Below are 17,357 nucleotides of genomic sequence, written 5' to 3'. Positions count from 1 at the left end.
AAGCCATTAGCAATTTTAAAAATAAAACTGTTTAAATCTGCAGAGCCTCTCAGTCTTAGGTGAGAGGAAAATAAGTTGTGCAGGTGCAGAGAATGTGCAGAGAAAGAGCTTTTCAGTTATTCAGTAGGTTCTGGAATCACTTTATTTCTGCTCGTCTACATAAACGACATCTGCATATTTTTCTCAATGAAAAATATCAACTGAGTTCCATATGGAAAACACAGCCACAAAATTAAGCTACTTTAAGCTTCTGGCGCAAAATAAAACCCCCTTTTTAAAAATGTTTGCCTCAGACGAGTTTCTACAAATGTTTTCTTTGTTGCAGTGTAAGACTAAATGCATTTGGGATTTTTCTCGATGAGACCAAACAAGGCAACACAGTAACTCAAACATTTTTATTTCTTTGTTATAAAAATACATACAAAAATAGTGAAAAATAGAATTAACTTGCATGAAGCAGATTAAGTGAATTGATGTTTCATGTTTTTCTCATCATGGAAACCTTGGTAGATTAAACTTGATATAAAATTCCATTTTTAAAGCAAAAGAGCTTCACTGCCGTCCAAAGGCTAACCGCAGTAATGTCGTGTCTAGGAACCGACAGACTTCAACGCCAATCTAATCTGTAGAAAACAATTTCACGAGGGAAAAGACACAACAGCAGCAAGCTCTTCAGAAAAGTTAAACTTTATTGCACAGGTGCACAAAGCCGGATCAATTCCGCCAAATTGAACCTCGATTGTCAGTTTTGCATACATTTTATACACGAATTGTGCCCACAACCCCCCTTTAACACATTTCTAAAAATACCAGCTATCTGGTCTTTTCTGGCACAGTAAGGATCTTTTTTTGGCCGTGTAAGGATTTTCAGTTTCCTGCTCGTGGGTCAACCTGACTTTCTTGGCACCACAATGATTTTCGGTTCTATGATGATCTTATCATATCAATGGTTTTCGGTTCTATGGTAATCTTATCGTAGTGGACAGTTACCCCAACTTTCCCTTACTCTGTACTTTTCCACTATGCATACACGTCATTGCTTTCTGTATTTTTCCATTACACATACAAGTTCACAGAGTTATAGCCTCCTGTACTTTTCTACTGTATTCAGGTTACACAGGGGTTACTGTAAAGTATTAGTCTTCTAGCACTTCTATTTGGCAATAATTTTGCTTTAATAATTTTGTTTTTTTAAGCTTTCTGCGTTTGCTTTCTTTCTACAGTGTACACTGTGGTTTCTTGCGTTTCCATAAGCTTAGCTGCAACTACTGATATAGGTTTATTGGATTACATATTGATTATATTAGTATATAGCAGTGGTGTCAAACTCTTGCCATGGAGGGCCGTGTGTATGCAGGTTTTCATTCCAACCAATTAATGCTGCCTTAATTGAGTCCAATTACTCATTCAGCCATATGCGTTTAACTGCATTGAAGCACAGAATATAAGAAAATTTTTATTTAGACAATGCGGGTCACCATAGACGTCGGGTCACCATTGTGCACAAACCTGCATCCCTAATTCAGCAAATAATTTAACTAATTATATAATCAAGATCTGAGGCTGGAATGAAAACCTGCATACACACGGCCCTCCATGGCACGAGTTTGACACCACTGGTATATAGTTATACATGTGATATATTTTTATCATGCAGCATCGAGAGTTTGGAGGAAACAGTCTGATCAACATTGACAGGAATACCCTTTAACAAAAAAACTTTAGCATGTGATGTCATCTCAATCATGGGGAGTCTCAAAATTTTTCTAAATCATTTCTAACACAATTCGAAAAGCTGTGTGTCACTTTCCAATTGATTAGTCAGATCGTTTGCATGCTTGTTAATCACTGAAAATTAATGAAAACAGTTTGAGATCAATGATTAGTTTAAAGGAAAGTTTTGCGCCCCGCCAATTTTCAGCTCACCAGTCGCCGCTGTTTAAAACATGTAATATAATAAACAAATTTTACTGTGATTCAGTGTAGCCTTGTATTTATTCATTGTGTTAAATAGTAAAGACAAGGATAATGAAAATTATTAATGTGATTGTCATCAAGGCAACAACAGTGGTGGCGGTGACAACAATGATGAAATTGAAGATGATGCAAAGTTTAATTGATAGGAAAATAATTATCTAGATAGGTGAATAAGTAAAAAAGTGAAATGAAATGATATTAAGACTAAAATATGACGTCTAAAATTCCAGACTTAATTACTTATGGATTTGTGCATGTTTAAAGTTGTTAAATACAATTATAACAAAATCAGTGTCAAAAGTTTTTGTTCACTGAAAACACAATATAAAAGCTGAGAACATTGTAGTTACTGCACTTTGCTTTTGTATTGCTCTTAGAACCATTTAAGGCAATGCAAAGGCAGAGTGCAGTAACTACATTTTTGTGGTCAAAGGTCAAATCAGCATCATGGTTTTTGGGCATAAAAATTACCTCATGAATACATGTACAATTAGTGCAATATCACTGATATACCTATAACCCATTTAGTTGGCTAGTTAAAATACTTTAAAGCCATTTTTCTCAGTTTTATCCTTTGCGTAGTTACTGCATTTAGGCTTTGTAGGGCAGTTCATTGGACGCCATCGAGCCTCAGCGTCCACCCGTAGTCGTTCACAAAAGGCTCGAGAGGCAGCTCCACCTTCAGGCCACTGTGCTGCAGGGCAGACCAGCTCAGCTGTCCAGAGTACCCCAATAATGTCACCTGTGCACAACAGGGAAACAGTGGTTCTCAGTCATGAAAGTAAGGTTTAAAAGAGAACAGAAGCTCTCGGGAAGGTTCCAATGGCTTTGGTTCATTTGCTTTTAACCTTAGATAAGAATGGCCCTGCATTCAAATCTGAAATCGACAGGTATGAGCTAGAAAAATAAACTAAAGTTTGTTTGTTTTTTTTGCACAAGGGCACAGCCATCTTGGCACAAGCTAGGTTGTGACATCACTGGCAGGATTAATCTTGACTGCTCAATGTATTCCTATTGCTAGATGTCTGCCATTCAATGAGCTCAATGATGATTTTGGAGGAAAGACACAAAGCAAAAAATGCACAGAGGGTCTTGTTGTATTGCTTCGGGATGCTCAAATGAGTATTACCAAACAAAACGTTTAAATTTTCACAAACTGCCTCTGACGAGACCGGAACTACTGAGCTGCTGGCTGGCTGCTCTGAAATGGCATCTTTAAGCATACAGTATTCTTTCAGTCCACATAACCAGTATAAAAGGTATTGTGCACCTCAAATGTACCCAATGAAAACAATCTGGAAAAGGTCAGTGTATTTCCCTTGCCAACGGAATGCGACATTGATTAGCAGGGCAGCCTACGTTGAGAGAGCCATGCAGACACGGTGGTTACAGACTGGGATACACCAGCACAGCTGTGCTTACCTTTGTAGAGGGCGACGTTATTGGCTCGGATAACTTCAGCCAGGATTCTGACGGTCGGACAAGGAGGAAAGCGTAAACTTGGGAGCCCTTTGAGGTATACCTGTGAAAGACGGAAAACACAAACGCACGCTAAGTTTATCTACAAAGACTCTAGCTCACAAGCTTCAGTGAGGGGTCAGCTACTTCAAGATAACGACAAACTAACAAGAGCATTAAAAAAGAAAGAACAGCTAAACCATGCGTCCTCTTCTGGGTACATTTTCAACAATGCAATCCTAAACGTTTCAATCCAAAAGTAACCTTCACTCGACCCATAAACCACAAACACATGCAAGACTTTCACTGATGCCACTCAAATACCCTGCACATCATAGAGCTGTGTACATTAGGCATGCTGGTAGGGCTGGTAGCGGGACTCTTACCACACGGTCTGGGTGGAGTTCTCACTCTGCACCCTCCATGGCCGGGAAGCGTACACCGCCTCCCCATTGACCTTCAGCCAGTCGCCCAAACCCCGCAAGCGCTCCTCGAACACCGGCGGGATTGTCCCCTCTGCTGTGGGGCCCACGTTCAGCACGTAGTTTCCCCCGAAGGCCACAGTGCGAACCAGGTCCTGGTCAGAACAGAATGGCGTGACGAGACCACTGAGCTGTACAGCTCTCATTTACTGAAACCAGGGTTTCATTAACTCCACTGAAAGACACTTATATTTGTGAAGAAAAACCCAAGGAGAAATTTTGGAATAACAAAGCATATTTGCAGTTGATCTGTTGCAGTTGAATGAACTCGTGCTGAGGACATCAGATTATAATGCCGTAAATTTTCATTTATGACATTTTCAAGTGAGAACACTCAATTTATGCATGCACTGATTTAAACTCAATGTGGAACAGTCAAAAGCTTATTTGGAGTGATAAGAGAGATAGGTAAGAGAACAGTCTTTGTCAGGTGGTTTTGGGCTCCGCCCCCCAGTTCTCACCTGTATAATACTGGGCAGGTCCTGGAGCTCCTTCAGCCTCATAGTCCTCCGATAGCCCCAGGAGTAGGTGTCCACAGAGGTGAGAAGCTCCCACTTGTGTTTGGGCAGCGGTCCCCAGTAATGCCGATCGCTGTAGAATCCTCCATGCTTGCCACCGCAGCCGGCCCCCCAGCTATCATTGGTTACCACCGAATCCTGTGGGAGGGGCATTTTTATCAAAGCCTCAGAGCTGTGCCCTGAGGATCAGAGCATCTACAGGGCCAGAGACCGCCCTTCCCCTTTCTCCACCCCTACAGTACATGTTAGCTGCTGATACAGTACCATGCAAAAGAGCACTGCTTTCAGATTATATTTTTCTGTGTTTTCTTTATTTTTCCAGTGACTACACCCGTGCTTCTGTCTTTGTGGATTTCTGTGCTATTTCTGTTTAATCTGGCAGCAAAGTGAAGCAATTAGTATTCAAATGTAGTTTTACACTAATAAATTTACTCACAGTGGGTTCCCTGACTATGGAAGAGCAAAGGCTGCACTGATGAGAATTAATCTGCACCATGTGCCAAGGTTCATTTCTGTCTGCAAACCAAGCATCACACCCAAACAGTAGATTGTCAAGTCACTTGAGCATGTCGGACATTGAGGACCAGGGATTGTTCCAGGAGCAAGCCAAGCTATACCTGGAGGACACTGCAATGAACACGTTCCAAAAACTATGGCCATCCTTAACAGGAGGCTGAGGCCCAAACTATAGCAAAACCACCTGGTCGGTTTTGATTAAATTTATATAACAGTAGAGCCTTGCCCAAAACAGCCAACTTTCTCTCCAACTGCTCAGACGATATAGTAAGTAGATCACATTGCACAACTTTTGTAAAAAATAAATTACTTCTGCCACATGTCCTAGAGACACAAAACTGTCCATACATCTATCACTCCACAATGAAATAATTCTCAAGAACCCAGTCAGCCATATTGGATATTTCTCCACTTTCGTTTTTAAAAAACAGTTAAAAACCTTTCCTGGACTGTTTGACGCATCGCACATCCATTCACTGAAAGAAAACCTGCCTGAAATACTGAATATCAAATGAAGGCTTCAAACAGATATCGATACCCATATAAAAGCAGTATGGTAGTACTTTCATATTGAACAAATATTTAAAAATCATTGTTCCTTTGTAGAGATTTCAAACTGCAATGATCAAATATCAAATTAGGAACAAATGTGTGCCCTAAGGGTTGCTGTCTTGAAGTGACTGTCATGAGCCAGTGACATTAAAGTATTTTTCTGTATTAAAAAATCCCTCTAATACACCATATCATGCTGCTGAATTTCATATGGACATACAATTCTTTGTACCAATTTGCAAAAGGTCATCAAGGGGGGCACTATAAACCAACTACATTTTTTTGCAGGATGTACAAGTTTAACAAAAAACATACAAAACAAGGACTTTCAGACTTATTAGTGACATGGGAGGACGGTAAACTAGCTGGCATCATTGCAGCCATGTGTGCTTGGCTGCCATATTTGTTGCTTGCAGCTATAGCCTTTTCTTATTTCCACTGTACGTGCACATGACCTATGTTCATCAGTACACACCTTGACAGGGCTGTCATTGTAGAGCCAGGCCAGGAACTCAGTGGAATTCCAGTAAGAGTCTGGTGCTTCCCAGTCCCCATTTGACCGTATCAGGTCTGGCTTGTACCTAGAAGACAGTAAACATGACAGCTCAGAAAAGCTGCTTACTTCCTCCTCTTTCAAAGCCAATAATACAAAAAGTAATGTGCTGATGTTGCAGGTTTAGCACTGCTATTCAAACCTTGGATCATGGTACAGAGTCAGTCATTAGACACATAAACATGGTGTAGCATTCATAAACTACAGTACACAAAGATACAACAGTGACATATGACAGAGAGCAATCCACTTTAGTGAGGTGATTTACTTTTACAATTTTTGTGGCACATGACACACCAGAAGGCCAATGTGTGAAGCAGTTACCTGGTAACAAGGTCACGAAGTTCTGGTAGAAGCTTGCTGAATACAAACTCCTGTGTGTTAAAGTCCGATTTTTTATCAGACAGGTAAAGAGGGTGGAACCATTCATATAGGGAGTAATATATGCCATAGCGTAGGGACCTAGGACAACGATATTGCAGAATGTAATTCCAATAATCATAGAAAATGAAATAAGTTACATTTTAATATCACTTTAATAGCAGAAGCAATTCAATATGTTATGTGAACTGCTTAATGATACACCAGCTAGCTAACAACATCATAAACTTTTGCTAAATCCCTTGCGATCCCTTGCATTACAAGACATTTTTTACAAAGAGGTCAGGGGTGTCAAACTCAAATTCTAGAGACCGCAGATATAGATGCAGAGTGTACACAGATACATTTAAAGAGTTTCCTTATAATCAGCGGTCAATATATGCCTTCAGAAAGAGGCACCTGGTCTCATTACGAAACTGGAGTCTGACACCCATGAACTAAGTGAATACGCTTTACAGTGACAACGGATCATTACCATCTCTTGCCCTTTGGAAACCGTTAACACCGTACCTTTTTCGTACAGCGACTCCCAGGTCCTCCACCAGGTCCCTGTGAGGACCCGTGTCCACAGAGTTCCAGTTCGAGGAGTGTGGGGAGCCCCACATCGTGAAGCCATCATGGTGCTTGGACGTTAGAACCACATACCTGAAAGTGGCCAAACCAACACTTACCGGGGGATGTTCACTGATGATTTCACAGTATAAATAAGTGTTCTCAAATCATCAGTAAAAGAAAACAAGCAAAATAGCATTACATTTAGGCTCTTTGGCACTTGGAATTATTACAACAGGGGTTCCCAAACTCGGTATTGTGGCCTCCCTGGGTAGACCATTTTTCATTCCAATCATTATTCCCGTTGTGTAACAAGCTGCTGATTTTAATTAGACACTTGCAGACCTGCCAACCTTGGGAGTACCACAATAGTCAGTGTAATGCTTAGTTCACATGCTTTCACACCACTTGGCTTTGCACACGACCGTCTGCAAAAGACACACACACACACACACCTTTCTTCATAATTCTAGTTTTGACTGTAGAAGTGATCAGGCAAAATTGTATAATTTCACTTGCACTGCACTGGGATATATGATGATATAATTGCAAGTCAAAAGTTTAAGGACACCTGCTTAAACCCATTTTTTTCATGATTAATGTTTCATTATATGATGTGTGTGCTTCTACAAACTGATAACTGAGTGAATTGCATTTAATTATTTAATAAAAATTGAAATAATTTATATTGTATATTGTAACATGTTTTCATTTTCAAGTATTTATAGAAACGTATGTTGTAATGTAAAAAAAAAAAAAAAAAAAAAAAAAACTTATGTCGCGATGTACAACACTGACAGTTACGAATAAAACCAAGTTTCTGTTCATGATTTCCATTTTTATTTAATAATTAAATAATTGAATCCGCTTATCATATAGGGCTAAAGAAAAAAGGTAATCAATTGAAAAATTATCTAGGAGTGTAGGCCTTCGTAACTGGAGGTTTAGCTACATTATTACATGAAGCTCCTTGGTGGCTAATGTCAAAATCATAAATGCACAATGTGCAAAATGCATGGTGCGGAAGTTTTGCGGGGCGGAGGTATGGCCATTGCTCCTGATATTTTGCTCCAACAGTGTGCTCGATTCAATGTTAGAACAGGGAGTCTATGTGGCGTTTGAGTTACTGCAGCTAAATAATTCCATCAGATATTCACACCGTAGCCGTCTCGTAACGAGGCTAAATCGTATGCGAGCTACTACTACGGCTAACTATATACACAAATTTATCTCATTAGGACATACCTCTTGAGCAGGACACAAAACAGAAGTGCCGCCATCTGGCGGCCCAACAAAGGAAACACAGACAGGAACACCGGAACATGACAGTACCCCCCCCCCCCCCAAGGGACGGCTCCTGACGTCCCAGGAGGCCGACCCGGGGAGGGAGTCAACAGAGGGTGGGGGCTGGAGACAGGACAAGACAAGAACAGGGACTGGGGCAGGAACAAGACTGGACAGGACAGGGACTCAGGGCTGGACTAGACAGGACAGGGACTCAGGGCTGGACTGGGCAGGACAGGACTCAGGGCTGGACTGGGCAGGACAGGACTCAGGGCTGGACTGGACAGGACAGGACTCAGGGCTGGACTGGACAGGACAGGACTCAGGGCTGGACTGGACAGGACAGGGACTCAGAGCTGGACTGGACAGGACAGGGACTCAGGGCTGGACTAGACAGGACAGGGACTCAGGGCTGGACTAGACAGGACAGGGACTCAGGGCTGGACTAGACAGGACAGGGACTCAGGGCTGGACTAGACAGGACAGGGACTCAGGGCTGGACTAGACAGGACAGGGACTCAGGGCTGGACAGGGACTCAGGGCTGGACAGGGACTCAGACTGGGGCGAGGCAGACGCACAGGACTGGACTGGGGCGTGACTAGACAGAAACAACGCGACAAACACCGGACTAGTACATGACGAGACGAGACAGAACACTGGACTGGGTAAAGACTCAAGACTGAACACCGGACTGGACCTATGACAGGAAGCGACAAGACTCAAGACAACAGACAACACCAAGACCCTACATAACAGATACCCACACAACACAGGACTGGGTACAAGACAAACACGGAGCGGAACAAAACACTACAAGGAACTAGACGGGCAAGGACACTACACAGGGGTGGACCAGGACTGACAAAACGGACTGACAGACACAGGAACAACACCAGGAGATCTACACGGACAGACAAAGGGACAAGCAGGCGGGGAGACACACGGCAAGACCAACAGACACACTAAGGGACAGACAGAGAGGGAAGGAGAGGAGTGAACTATGACACACAGACTGACAAATGGGCAGACATGACAAAACATGTAGACTGACACACCGACAGACAGGCAGACAGGCGGGAGAACACATTGGCCGTCGAGCTGACGGCCTGGGGAGCAGACAGACAGGCCAACATACTGGCTGACAAACAGGTGGGCAGACAAATAGACACGGGGGCCAGGGAACACAGGCACATGGTTGGGAACACTGGGTGGCGTGGGAACATTAGGTGGAGTGCGGACTCTGGAGGGAGGACGGACACTGGGGGGAGGGCGAACACTAGGGGAAGAACGGACACTGGGGGGCGTGAGAACACCTGAGGAAGCACGAACGCCAGGGGGAGCACGAACGCCAGGGGGAGCACGAACGCCAGGGGGAGCACGAACGCCAGGGGAAGCACGAACGCCAGGGGGCAAGGTGTGGACACTAGGGGGAGCGAGAACACTAGGGGAAGAACGGACACAGGGGGGCGCGAGAACACTAGGGGGAGCGCGAACGCTAGGGGGAGCGCGAACGCCAGGGGGAGCGCGAACGCCAGGGGGCAAGGCAGGTGGCTTAGCCTGCGGGGCGGCCAGAGCAGTCCGCGCCGGACCCTGCGGGACAACAGATGGAACAGTTGTCCTCTCCGGGGCTCTGGACGGCTCCGGAGGCCTCTCCGGGGCTCTGGACGGCTCCGGAGGCCCCCCCGGGGCTCTGGACGGCTCCAGAGGCCCCCCCGGGACTCGAGGCGCAAGTAAAGCCCGAAATTTGGGTGTAGCAGGCGGCCTCCGCGGAACAAGGGTCAGAGCAGACGGGCCCTCCGGGGCTCGGGGCGGCGCTGGAGGCCTCTCCGGGGCTCAAGGCGGCTCTTGGGATTCGGGGAGGCGCAGGCCGTGAAGGCCCCTCCGGGACTTGGGGCAGAGCAGGCCGTGAAGGCCCCTCCGGGACTTGGGGCAGAGCAGGCCGTGAAGGCCCCTCCGGGACTTGGGGCAGAGCAGGCCGTGAAGGCCCCTCCGGGACTTGGGGCAGAGCAGGCCGTGAAGGCCCCTCCGGGACTTGGGGCAGAGCAGGCCGTGAAGGCCCTTCCTGGACTTGGGGCGGAGCAGGCGGTGAAGGCCCCTCCTGGACCTGGGGTGGAGCAGGCCGAGGCCCCTGCCGTCTGGGCTGGGCAGGGGACAGGAACACAGACCCCAGCTGTAGGGAACCCGGCTGGGCAGGAGACAGGAACGCGGACCCCAGCCGTAGGGAACCAGGCTGGGCAGCCGGACGGGACCGACGGGACCCCCGCGGGCCGGGCCCTGGAAAGATCGCCAGTCGAGACCCCTCAAAAGGGTCAGGATCCGCCGGCTGATCAGCCGGAGGTCCAGCCGACCGGAAGGCAGCCCGACCAGGCAGGCTCAAGCTCCCACCACCCCGATGGCATGTTAAACAAAAAAAATAAAATAAAAAAAAACACGAAACTCAAAAAGGGGAAAATTAACAAAGACTTTACTAACGACAGGTGAACAAACAGGGAACAGACAAGGCCACAATGGGCAAAAACACAAACTCAAAAAATAATCTAATGAAACAGAAAACAACAGGAACTCAAAAACACAGGCAGGGCAGAACACGGGAAGGCAGAGCACAAGGGAAGGTCAAACAAAACACAAGTCAGGAACAAAATACAGGCAGGTACATACAGTTTGCAAAAAACAGAATTCGGGAACAAACACAAGGAACCAGCACCCGAGTCAAGGGGACAAAGAACTTAAATAGACAAGGGGTAACAAGACACAGGTGAACTCAAAAAACAATCAAACCAGAAGGAGGGGATAACGACACAGGTGGGAACAATGATGGGATAACGAGACAATTGAAAACAATCATACAATTAACAGGGGGGGAGCAGGACACAAAACAGAAGTGCCGCCATCAGGCGGCCCAACAAGGGAAACACAGACAGGAACACCGGAACATGACAACATGCGTATTTTGACCAAGAATTGCGTGGTTGGTACACAAAATGCGTGCAGGTCGGCAGGTCTGCACTTGTAATGTGTAATGAAGGATGATTTACCCACTTAATACCAGTTATGACCAACTTTCATGTTACAAAGAATTAATGGCTATTCCATATTAATTTTAAGCGCCTTTAATCAGGCAGATCAGTTCTCACTCAAACTCTCATTTATGTAATAAGCTACTAAACTATAAAATCAACGATGCTTTCAGTGCCGAATGTGTGAACACCTGCAAATGTTCAAAGTTAAATCCAGTTTCAGTAAGCTACATTTCACTCTGACAGAGCAAAGTCAATTCTCTTTGGACCCACATATTAAGTAACGATACGTAGGCCTAAATAGCTAGACTAATTATATCTTATCGTGATATTCATTATTTTTAGGTCAATTAGGCTACTTACTTGGCACCCGAAGCCTCGAAGAGTTTAGCCCATTGGTCTGGATCGAAAAACTGTGCACGGAAGTCAGAAGCAAACTGTCGGTAAGTGAATCCTGGAGGGTAGTTTTTCTTCATGAATTTCACATGCGGTCTCGCATTGTTTTTCCAGTGGTACCAAAACCATTCATTCTCGAATCCGGGCACCGCGTAAACTCCCCAATGCATCAAAATCCCAAATTTGGCTTCATCATACCAGGTTGGCAGCGGTCTCGAATCAAGACTGTCCCAGTCCGCAGTGTACCTAGCTCCGGCTCCTGACGGCAAGGCAAGTACAAGAAACAATGACGTCCATACTGGCAGACAATTTACTGGCATTTTGCAATTTTGCTTAAATATAAAGCAGCTAATTCAGTAATTCCGAGAATAGTTTTTTCCTTTGTACAAATGCCTTCTGAGTTGAACGAGTCATATGACTACCATTCACGTGCCATGAGAATGTAGGAGAATTTTGAGGCTGTGTCCCAAACCGCAAACTTCCATGCTCCACACTACCGTGCTCCGGAATACGCACTCCAGGCAATGCTTGGGACTACGCACTCGGAACCATGGAAGTGCAGTAGCACGGAGAAACAGTTAAATGAGTGGGATGCACTTCGTGACGACATCTGACCCATAACCTTTAACCTTTGCCGTAACTATTGGTAAAATTCCGGTAATAAACCTGAGGGGAATAACGTGAGAGTGAGAGGACATATTATCGACCATCTGAAATGCTACCGCATTTATTTAATTTTTAATCAAGCGGACTGGACTCCGTTACCTATTTAAATGCAAGTCTTGTAAAAATTACACATAACTGTCTAAATGGGAAAAAATCCAACTTAATACATATACATTTTAGTTATATTGATATACTAATTAATTCCGCAATCGCGAACATTAAGTAGTGCAAATTTCGCTTCTTCTTAATGGCTATTTTGCTTCCTGCTACTTGGGTTACAACTGTGAATATGTAACGGATCGCTAGAAATGCTAGTAGGGACCAGCCTTTTTCATATTAACCTGAAATACACACGACGGGACACTTCTACGATCTCAAGGAAAGACAAGTTCCATTAATCTCTATGCAGTGGCAGATACATGTCCCCGTAGCAACTAAAGCTAGCACTGGGCGAAAATCGCGAAAGTACTAAAAGAATTACCTCCGGAGGATAACAAGGACGTTTTTTTCTACATAACTAGGTACAGGTTGTTACTTATATTTCGCCTATTTTACATAGACTACAGCTGAAAATCTGATGTTTTTCTGTCTACCGAACGAACCCGGTCGGTAGATGCTCATACGGAGTAGTAGTAGGCTACTGAAATATTATGATCTAGACTAACCAGTAGGCTAATATCAGCAACTTTTTGCGAGCTAGCTAGAATTCTCCTTTTTGCGGTCAGAAGAGCAGTGGAAGGCAACGATAGCTTGGAAAATATTAATTGCAGTTTGGATAGCTTTCAGTGTACTGTCAACCCCATAATAAAGTTGCCATTTCATTGTAAACAGTCGTGTCTGTTTTTTCATTATTTTCGCGCTGTATACTTTCGCGCTGGGTACTCAGTTAGGCAACATTTATGGAGCCGGTCATGTTTGTGGTGGCTACTCCATAGGCAAGGGGTGTATTTCAAATTAAATGAAAAGATGGGCAGTGGCGAGAATAAAGCGGCAGTTTATAATTCAAGACGGGACCCGACGATTAGCACCGATGTATTCAATATAGCTCGTTACACTCGTTAAAAGTACATATCTTTAAACTAATAAAAACAACTGATACTTTACATGTTGCGTTATTCATTAACACTGTACCACTTTATTTATACACCAACTCCTGTTTACCATTTTCCTATGACATGATTTCAGTTTCCAATCCGAGAGAGTAGCATACACTAGACTGTCATCCGCCATTACCGTTATTTTTGACCGTTTTCGCGAAAGGAATTATGGTATTTTTCCCAGTCGGAGCATGCACGGATGCACACTTCAAATTTTGATCAAATGGAGTGCGCATCCGGGTACTTTATCCGTGCTCCGCACTACCGAACTTCGGTTTGGACCAGAGACTGTAAAAAATAGGAAACGACAGACTTCCACGCCGATCGCCAATCTGTAGAAAACCATTTCATGAGGGAAAAGACACAACAGCAGCAAGCTCTTCAGAAAGTTTTAGACTTTATTGCACAGGTGCATAAAGCCGGCTCAACTCCGCAGAATTGAGCCCCGATTGTCAGTTTTGCACACATTTTATACACAAATTGCGCCCACAACCCCCCTTTTACACATTCCTAAAAGGTTTTTTTTTGGCACAGTCTGGAGTTTGTGGTTTCCTGTTCATAGGTCAACGTGACTTTCTTGGCACAAAAATGACATTGCTTTCTGTACTTTTTCTTTTTTTTTTTTTTTTACTTTATTCAGGTTACACAGGGGTCACAGGTGTTAGTTTTCTAGCATATTCTATTAGGTAATAACGTTTTGTTAGTTTTTCTGGATTATATTTTTAGTAATATATGATTAGTTTTTGGTTAGTGTTATCTACCGGAATTATTGTTTGATTAGTGTTTTCTGCTTCATGAGTAAGTATGATTTTTCTTAAGCCTTCTGCATTTGCCTTTTTTCTACAGTGAATACTGTGGTTTCTTGCGGTTCCATAAGCTTTGCTGCAACTACTGATATAGAGTTATTGGATTACATATTGATTATATTAGTATATAGTTATACATGTGATATATGAGTGTATATTAATTTTATCATGAAGCATTGAGAGTTTGGAGGAAACAGTCTGATCAACATTGACGGGAATACCTTAACTTTAACATGTGACGTCATCACACTCATGGTGAGTCTCAGGCTGTGTCCCAAACCGCATATTTCCATGCTCCGAGTGCACATAGCGAGCATGCCTCCATCTTGGAGTGCGAGTCCAAACCAAGCGGCCAAAACCAGACTTCGTTTTTGAAGCTCATTTCCTGGTGTTGTAGTTCCTGGTTGCTCACTAGCGCCACTACGGATGGCTCCAGTATAGGTGTTTTCATATCCGGTTTCCATGTAAGTCTACGGTACAAATGCGATCAAAATACAAAGTCAATAATTTTTTCTCACAAGAACAAATGGTCATAATAGGTGTATTTTATTCGTCTTATGACTGTCCATGGGTCGATTTCATGATTTATTGCGTCATTTGGGCACAGTGCCAATATTTGTTCTGGACCAATGAGGTACAGTTTGCGTCACTTCCGGATTACTGCGGAGGACTACAGTAGGGGCTACAATCTGTGGTCACTGGGGTGGGAGGTGGCGTCTCTTGGCCTTGACATTGCGACTCCGACCACGGTCTACCTGTGCAAAGTCAGAAAATGCAGGCATCCCATTTCGTGGTGATTTCATTATGGCGTGTGCTATTTACAGCTGCTCTAGACGACCATAAAATAATCCTCCTCTTAAGTTTTTCGGTATCCGAGTCATTTTTACTATTTCCTTTAGCCTACTTAACCAAATAATTACTTGGCAGAAAGCGTAATCAGCTTGCTATATTTGGTAGTCCAGTAGTAGCCTGTGCTAAAACAGTTCGCAACTTCGGCTACCAAGCCCTTTGACTAGCTAGCTAACCTTAACCGGCGAACATTCAATCTGTCAAACGTGTTTGGCGGCTTGTCAGTCGTGTACATTCCGTAAATGTCTACCTGGGCCATGCTTCACGCATGTGACAAAGCTACTATAATCCCGATTTTGGGATAAACACTTTTCAGTTTCACGAAGCGAATTAAGAGTTTCAAGGTTCATTTGCTGAATATACAACACACGATGAAATCACACACACAGAATTTAACGAAATTAACCATCTTGGCATTTAGAAAGGAACATGTTTTTAGCATTTAAGAGACCGACAAGCTAGGCATTTAAGACAGTGGTTCTCAGAATCGGTTCTGGGGGCTCCTTGCGTATATTGGCTTTTCTCCATTGGTTTTGATGATTTACAAGAAAAAAATAATAGCCTAATAATAATTAGAAATTCAACGTAGGCTACATTATTTTTGTCTTCATGCACCAGGTGGAAAACTTGCCGTACAAAGTGCGTTGTCATATTTACACGCCTGCAGATCAGTTATTAAAATACTTGGTAGATTTGTTAATCACCGCTGAGTGTTAATTTTTGTTCGGTAGAAAGTGATTTGCGAACGATCGGTCAGCTAGCGTCACCCAGCAAGTGAACACCACAAACGGCGATGGAGTAGCTAGTAGTAGCAGGCTCATTATCTGACTGGCGAAAACCTACGACGATAACTTGCTCGGTTAACAGCAGATCTACCAGACGGTTATACGAAAATTTGCCTAGTCAAATCACCAGTAGCCTACACATCTCCGATTGATTGACCATCAGTGTAGTCAATGTTCTTCCCCTGTGGTTCATATTGCTAACGCGTGAGCTAACCACGGACAGCCTACCTAGCTCACTGGCAAGCTGATATGCTAGCTAAGCATATTAGTTTTACCGAGAAACATAAATTGAAGATAACTGAACATAATTGTATTATTAATGTCATACATATAACGTGATTACATGACACAGTACAGTAACGGATGGAAATTAAACTTCGTAAACATTTGATCATATATTTTAAAACATAACGGCAGACAGTCGGCTAGCCTCGTTCAGGTTGAGGGGCTTTTCCGCACCGGACTGTCAATCAAATTGTAAAAATCACAAGACCGCTTAACTCTATGGTTTTGGCTCCAAATCGAGAAAATGGCCGCGCCCGCCATTGAGCTTCAAAACGTGTTTTATTTTTTACAGTCTCTGAGCCGGAGCCGCAATGGCAAGGCCAAGAAGCGCCACCGCCCACCCCAGTGACCATAGACTGTAGCCCCTACTGTAGCTGAGTCCTCCGCAGTAATCCGGAAGTGACGCAAACTGTACCTCATTGGTCCAGAACAAATATTGGCACTGTGCCCAAATGACGCAATAAATCATGAAATCGACCCATGGACAGTCATAAGACCAATAAAATACACCTATTATGACTATTTGTTCTTTTGAGAAAAAATTATTGACTTTGTATTTTGATCGCATTTGTACCGTAGACTTACATGGAAACCGGATATGAAAACACCTATACTGGAGCCATCCGTAGTGGCGCTAGTGAGCAACCAGGAACTACAACACCAGGAAATGAGCTTCAAAAACGAAGTCTGGTTTTGGCCGCTTGATCTTACAATGTAGCTCACCGTATTGCAAAGTCCCAGAAGCCCCACACCATTGCAGAAGACCTTATCTTACCTGGAGCCCTTGACATGGTCAGAGAGGCGCTGGATCAATCTGCTGCGGATAAACTGAAGACCATACCACTGTCGAATGATTCCATAAGTAGGCGGACTGAAGAGCTTGTAAGTGAAAACGTCACCAAGCCACTCCCCTCGTTTTCCCGGAAATGTGTGAATGGGAAAATGAATGGGGAAATTTTGAATAATTGATATTTTTAGTTACAAGTCGGGAACCAGTTAGTTATTGGTATGCGGTACTCATGACATATATGACTCATAAAATATAATATCAGCAGCACGATTGACCCATGACAAGTACAAGGTACAACGTTGTGTACGTTTCGTACGCTTAGAAACTACACAAACCGGTAATGCGCTCCCGACGCACGCTTATATCGTCACGACTCAGCTGGAACATGCTTG

General features: G+C 43.8%; 1 protein-coding gene and 1 long non-coding RNA gene across 5 annotated transcripts; both read right to left on the bottom strand.

The window, feature by feature from the left end:
* Positions 1-2,262: 2,262 nt before the first annotated feature.
* Positions 2,263-17,279, bottom strand: LOC135261379 (tissue alpha-L-fucosidase-like). 4 transcript variants are annotated; one of them, XM_064347630.1, is made up of 9 exons: positions 16,951-17,279; positions 11,655-11,946; positions 6,948-7,082; positions 6,381-6,518; positions 5,979-6,084; positions 4,379-4,573; positions 3,822-4,012; positions 3,400-3,499; positions 2,263-2,719 (listed from the first exon to the last, which is right to left on the bottom strand). In XM_064347630.1, the coding sequence occupies exons 1-9, from the start codon at positions 16,964-16,966 to the stop codon at positions 2,588-2,590; spliced, it is 1,305 nt and encodes a 434-aa protein (XP_064203700.1). In that variant the 5' UTR covers positions 16,967-17,279; the 3' UTR covers positions 2,263-2,587. The 4 variants fall into 4 exon arrangements, with proteins under 4 accessions (XP_064203700.1, XP_064203702.1, XP_064203703.1 ...); XM_064347632.1 differs by having other exon boundaries at positions 16,899-17,274; XM_064347633.1 differs by lacking the exon at positions 16,951-17,279 and adding an exon at positions 16,887-16,903.
* On the bottom strand, positions 5,086-5,972 carry LOC135261383 (uncharacterized). Its single transcript, XR_010331907.1, has 2 exons — positions 5,597-5,972; positions 5,086-5,549 (listed from the first exon to the last, which is right to left on the bottom strand). It is a non-coding gene; the product is annotated as an uncharacterized LOC135261383 (long non-coding RNA).
* Positions 17,280-17,357: the final 78 nt, after the last annotated feature.

This window comes from Anguilla rostrata, chromosome 8, assembly GCF_018555375.3.
Source record: "Anguilla rostrata isolate EN2019 chromosome 8, ASM1855537v3, whole genome shotgun sequence".
Classification (NCBI taxonomy): Eukaryota; Metazoa; Chordata; class Actinopteri; order Anguilliformes; family Anguillidae; genus Anguilla; species Anguilla rostrata.
Note: the sequence above shows the minus strand (reverse complement) of the source record. Positions and strands in the feature narration are given on the sequence as shown.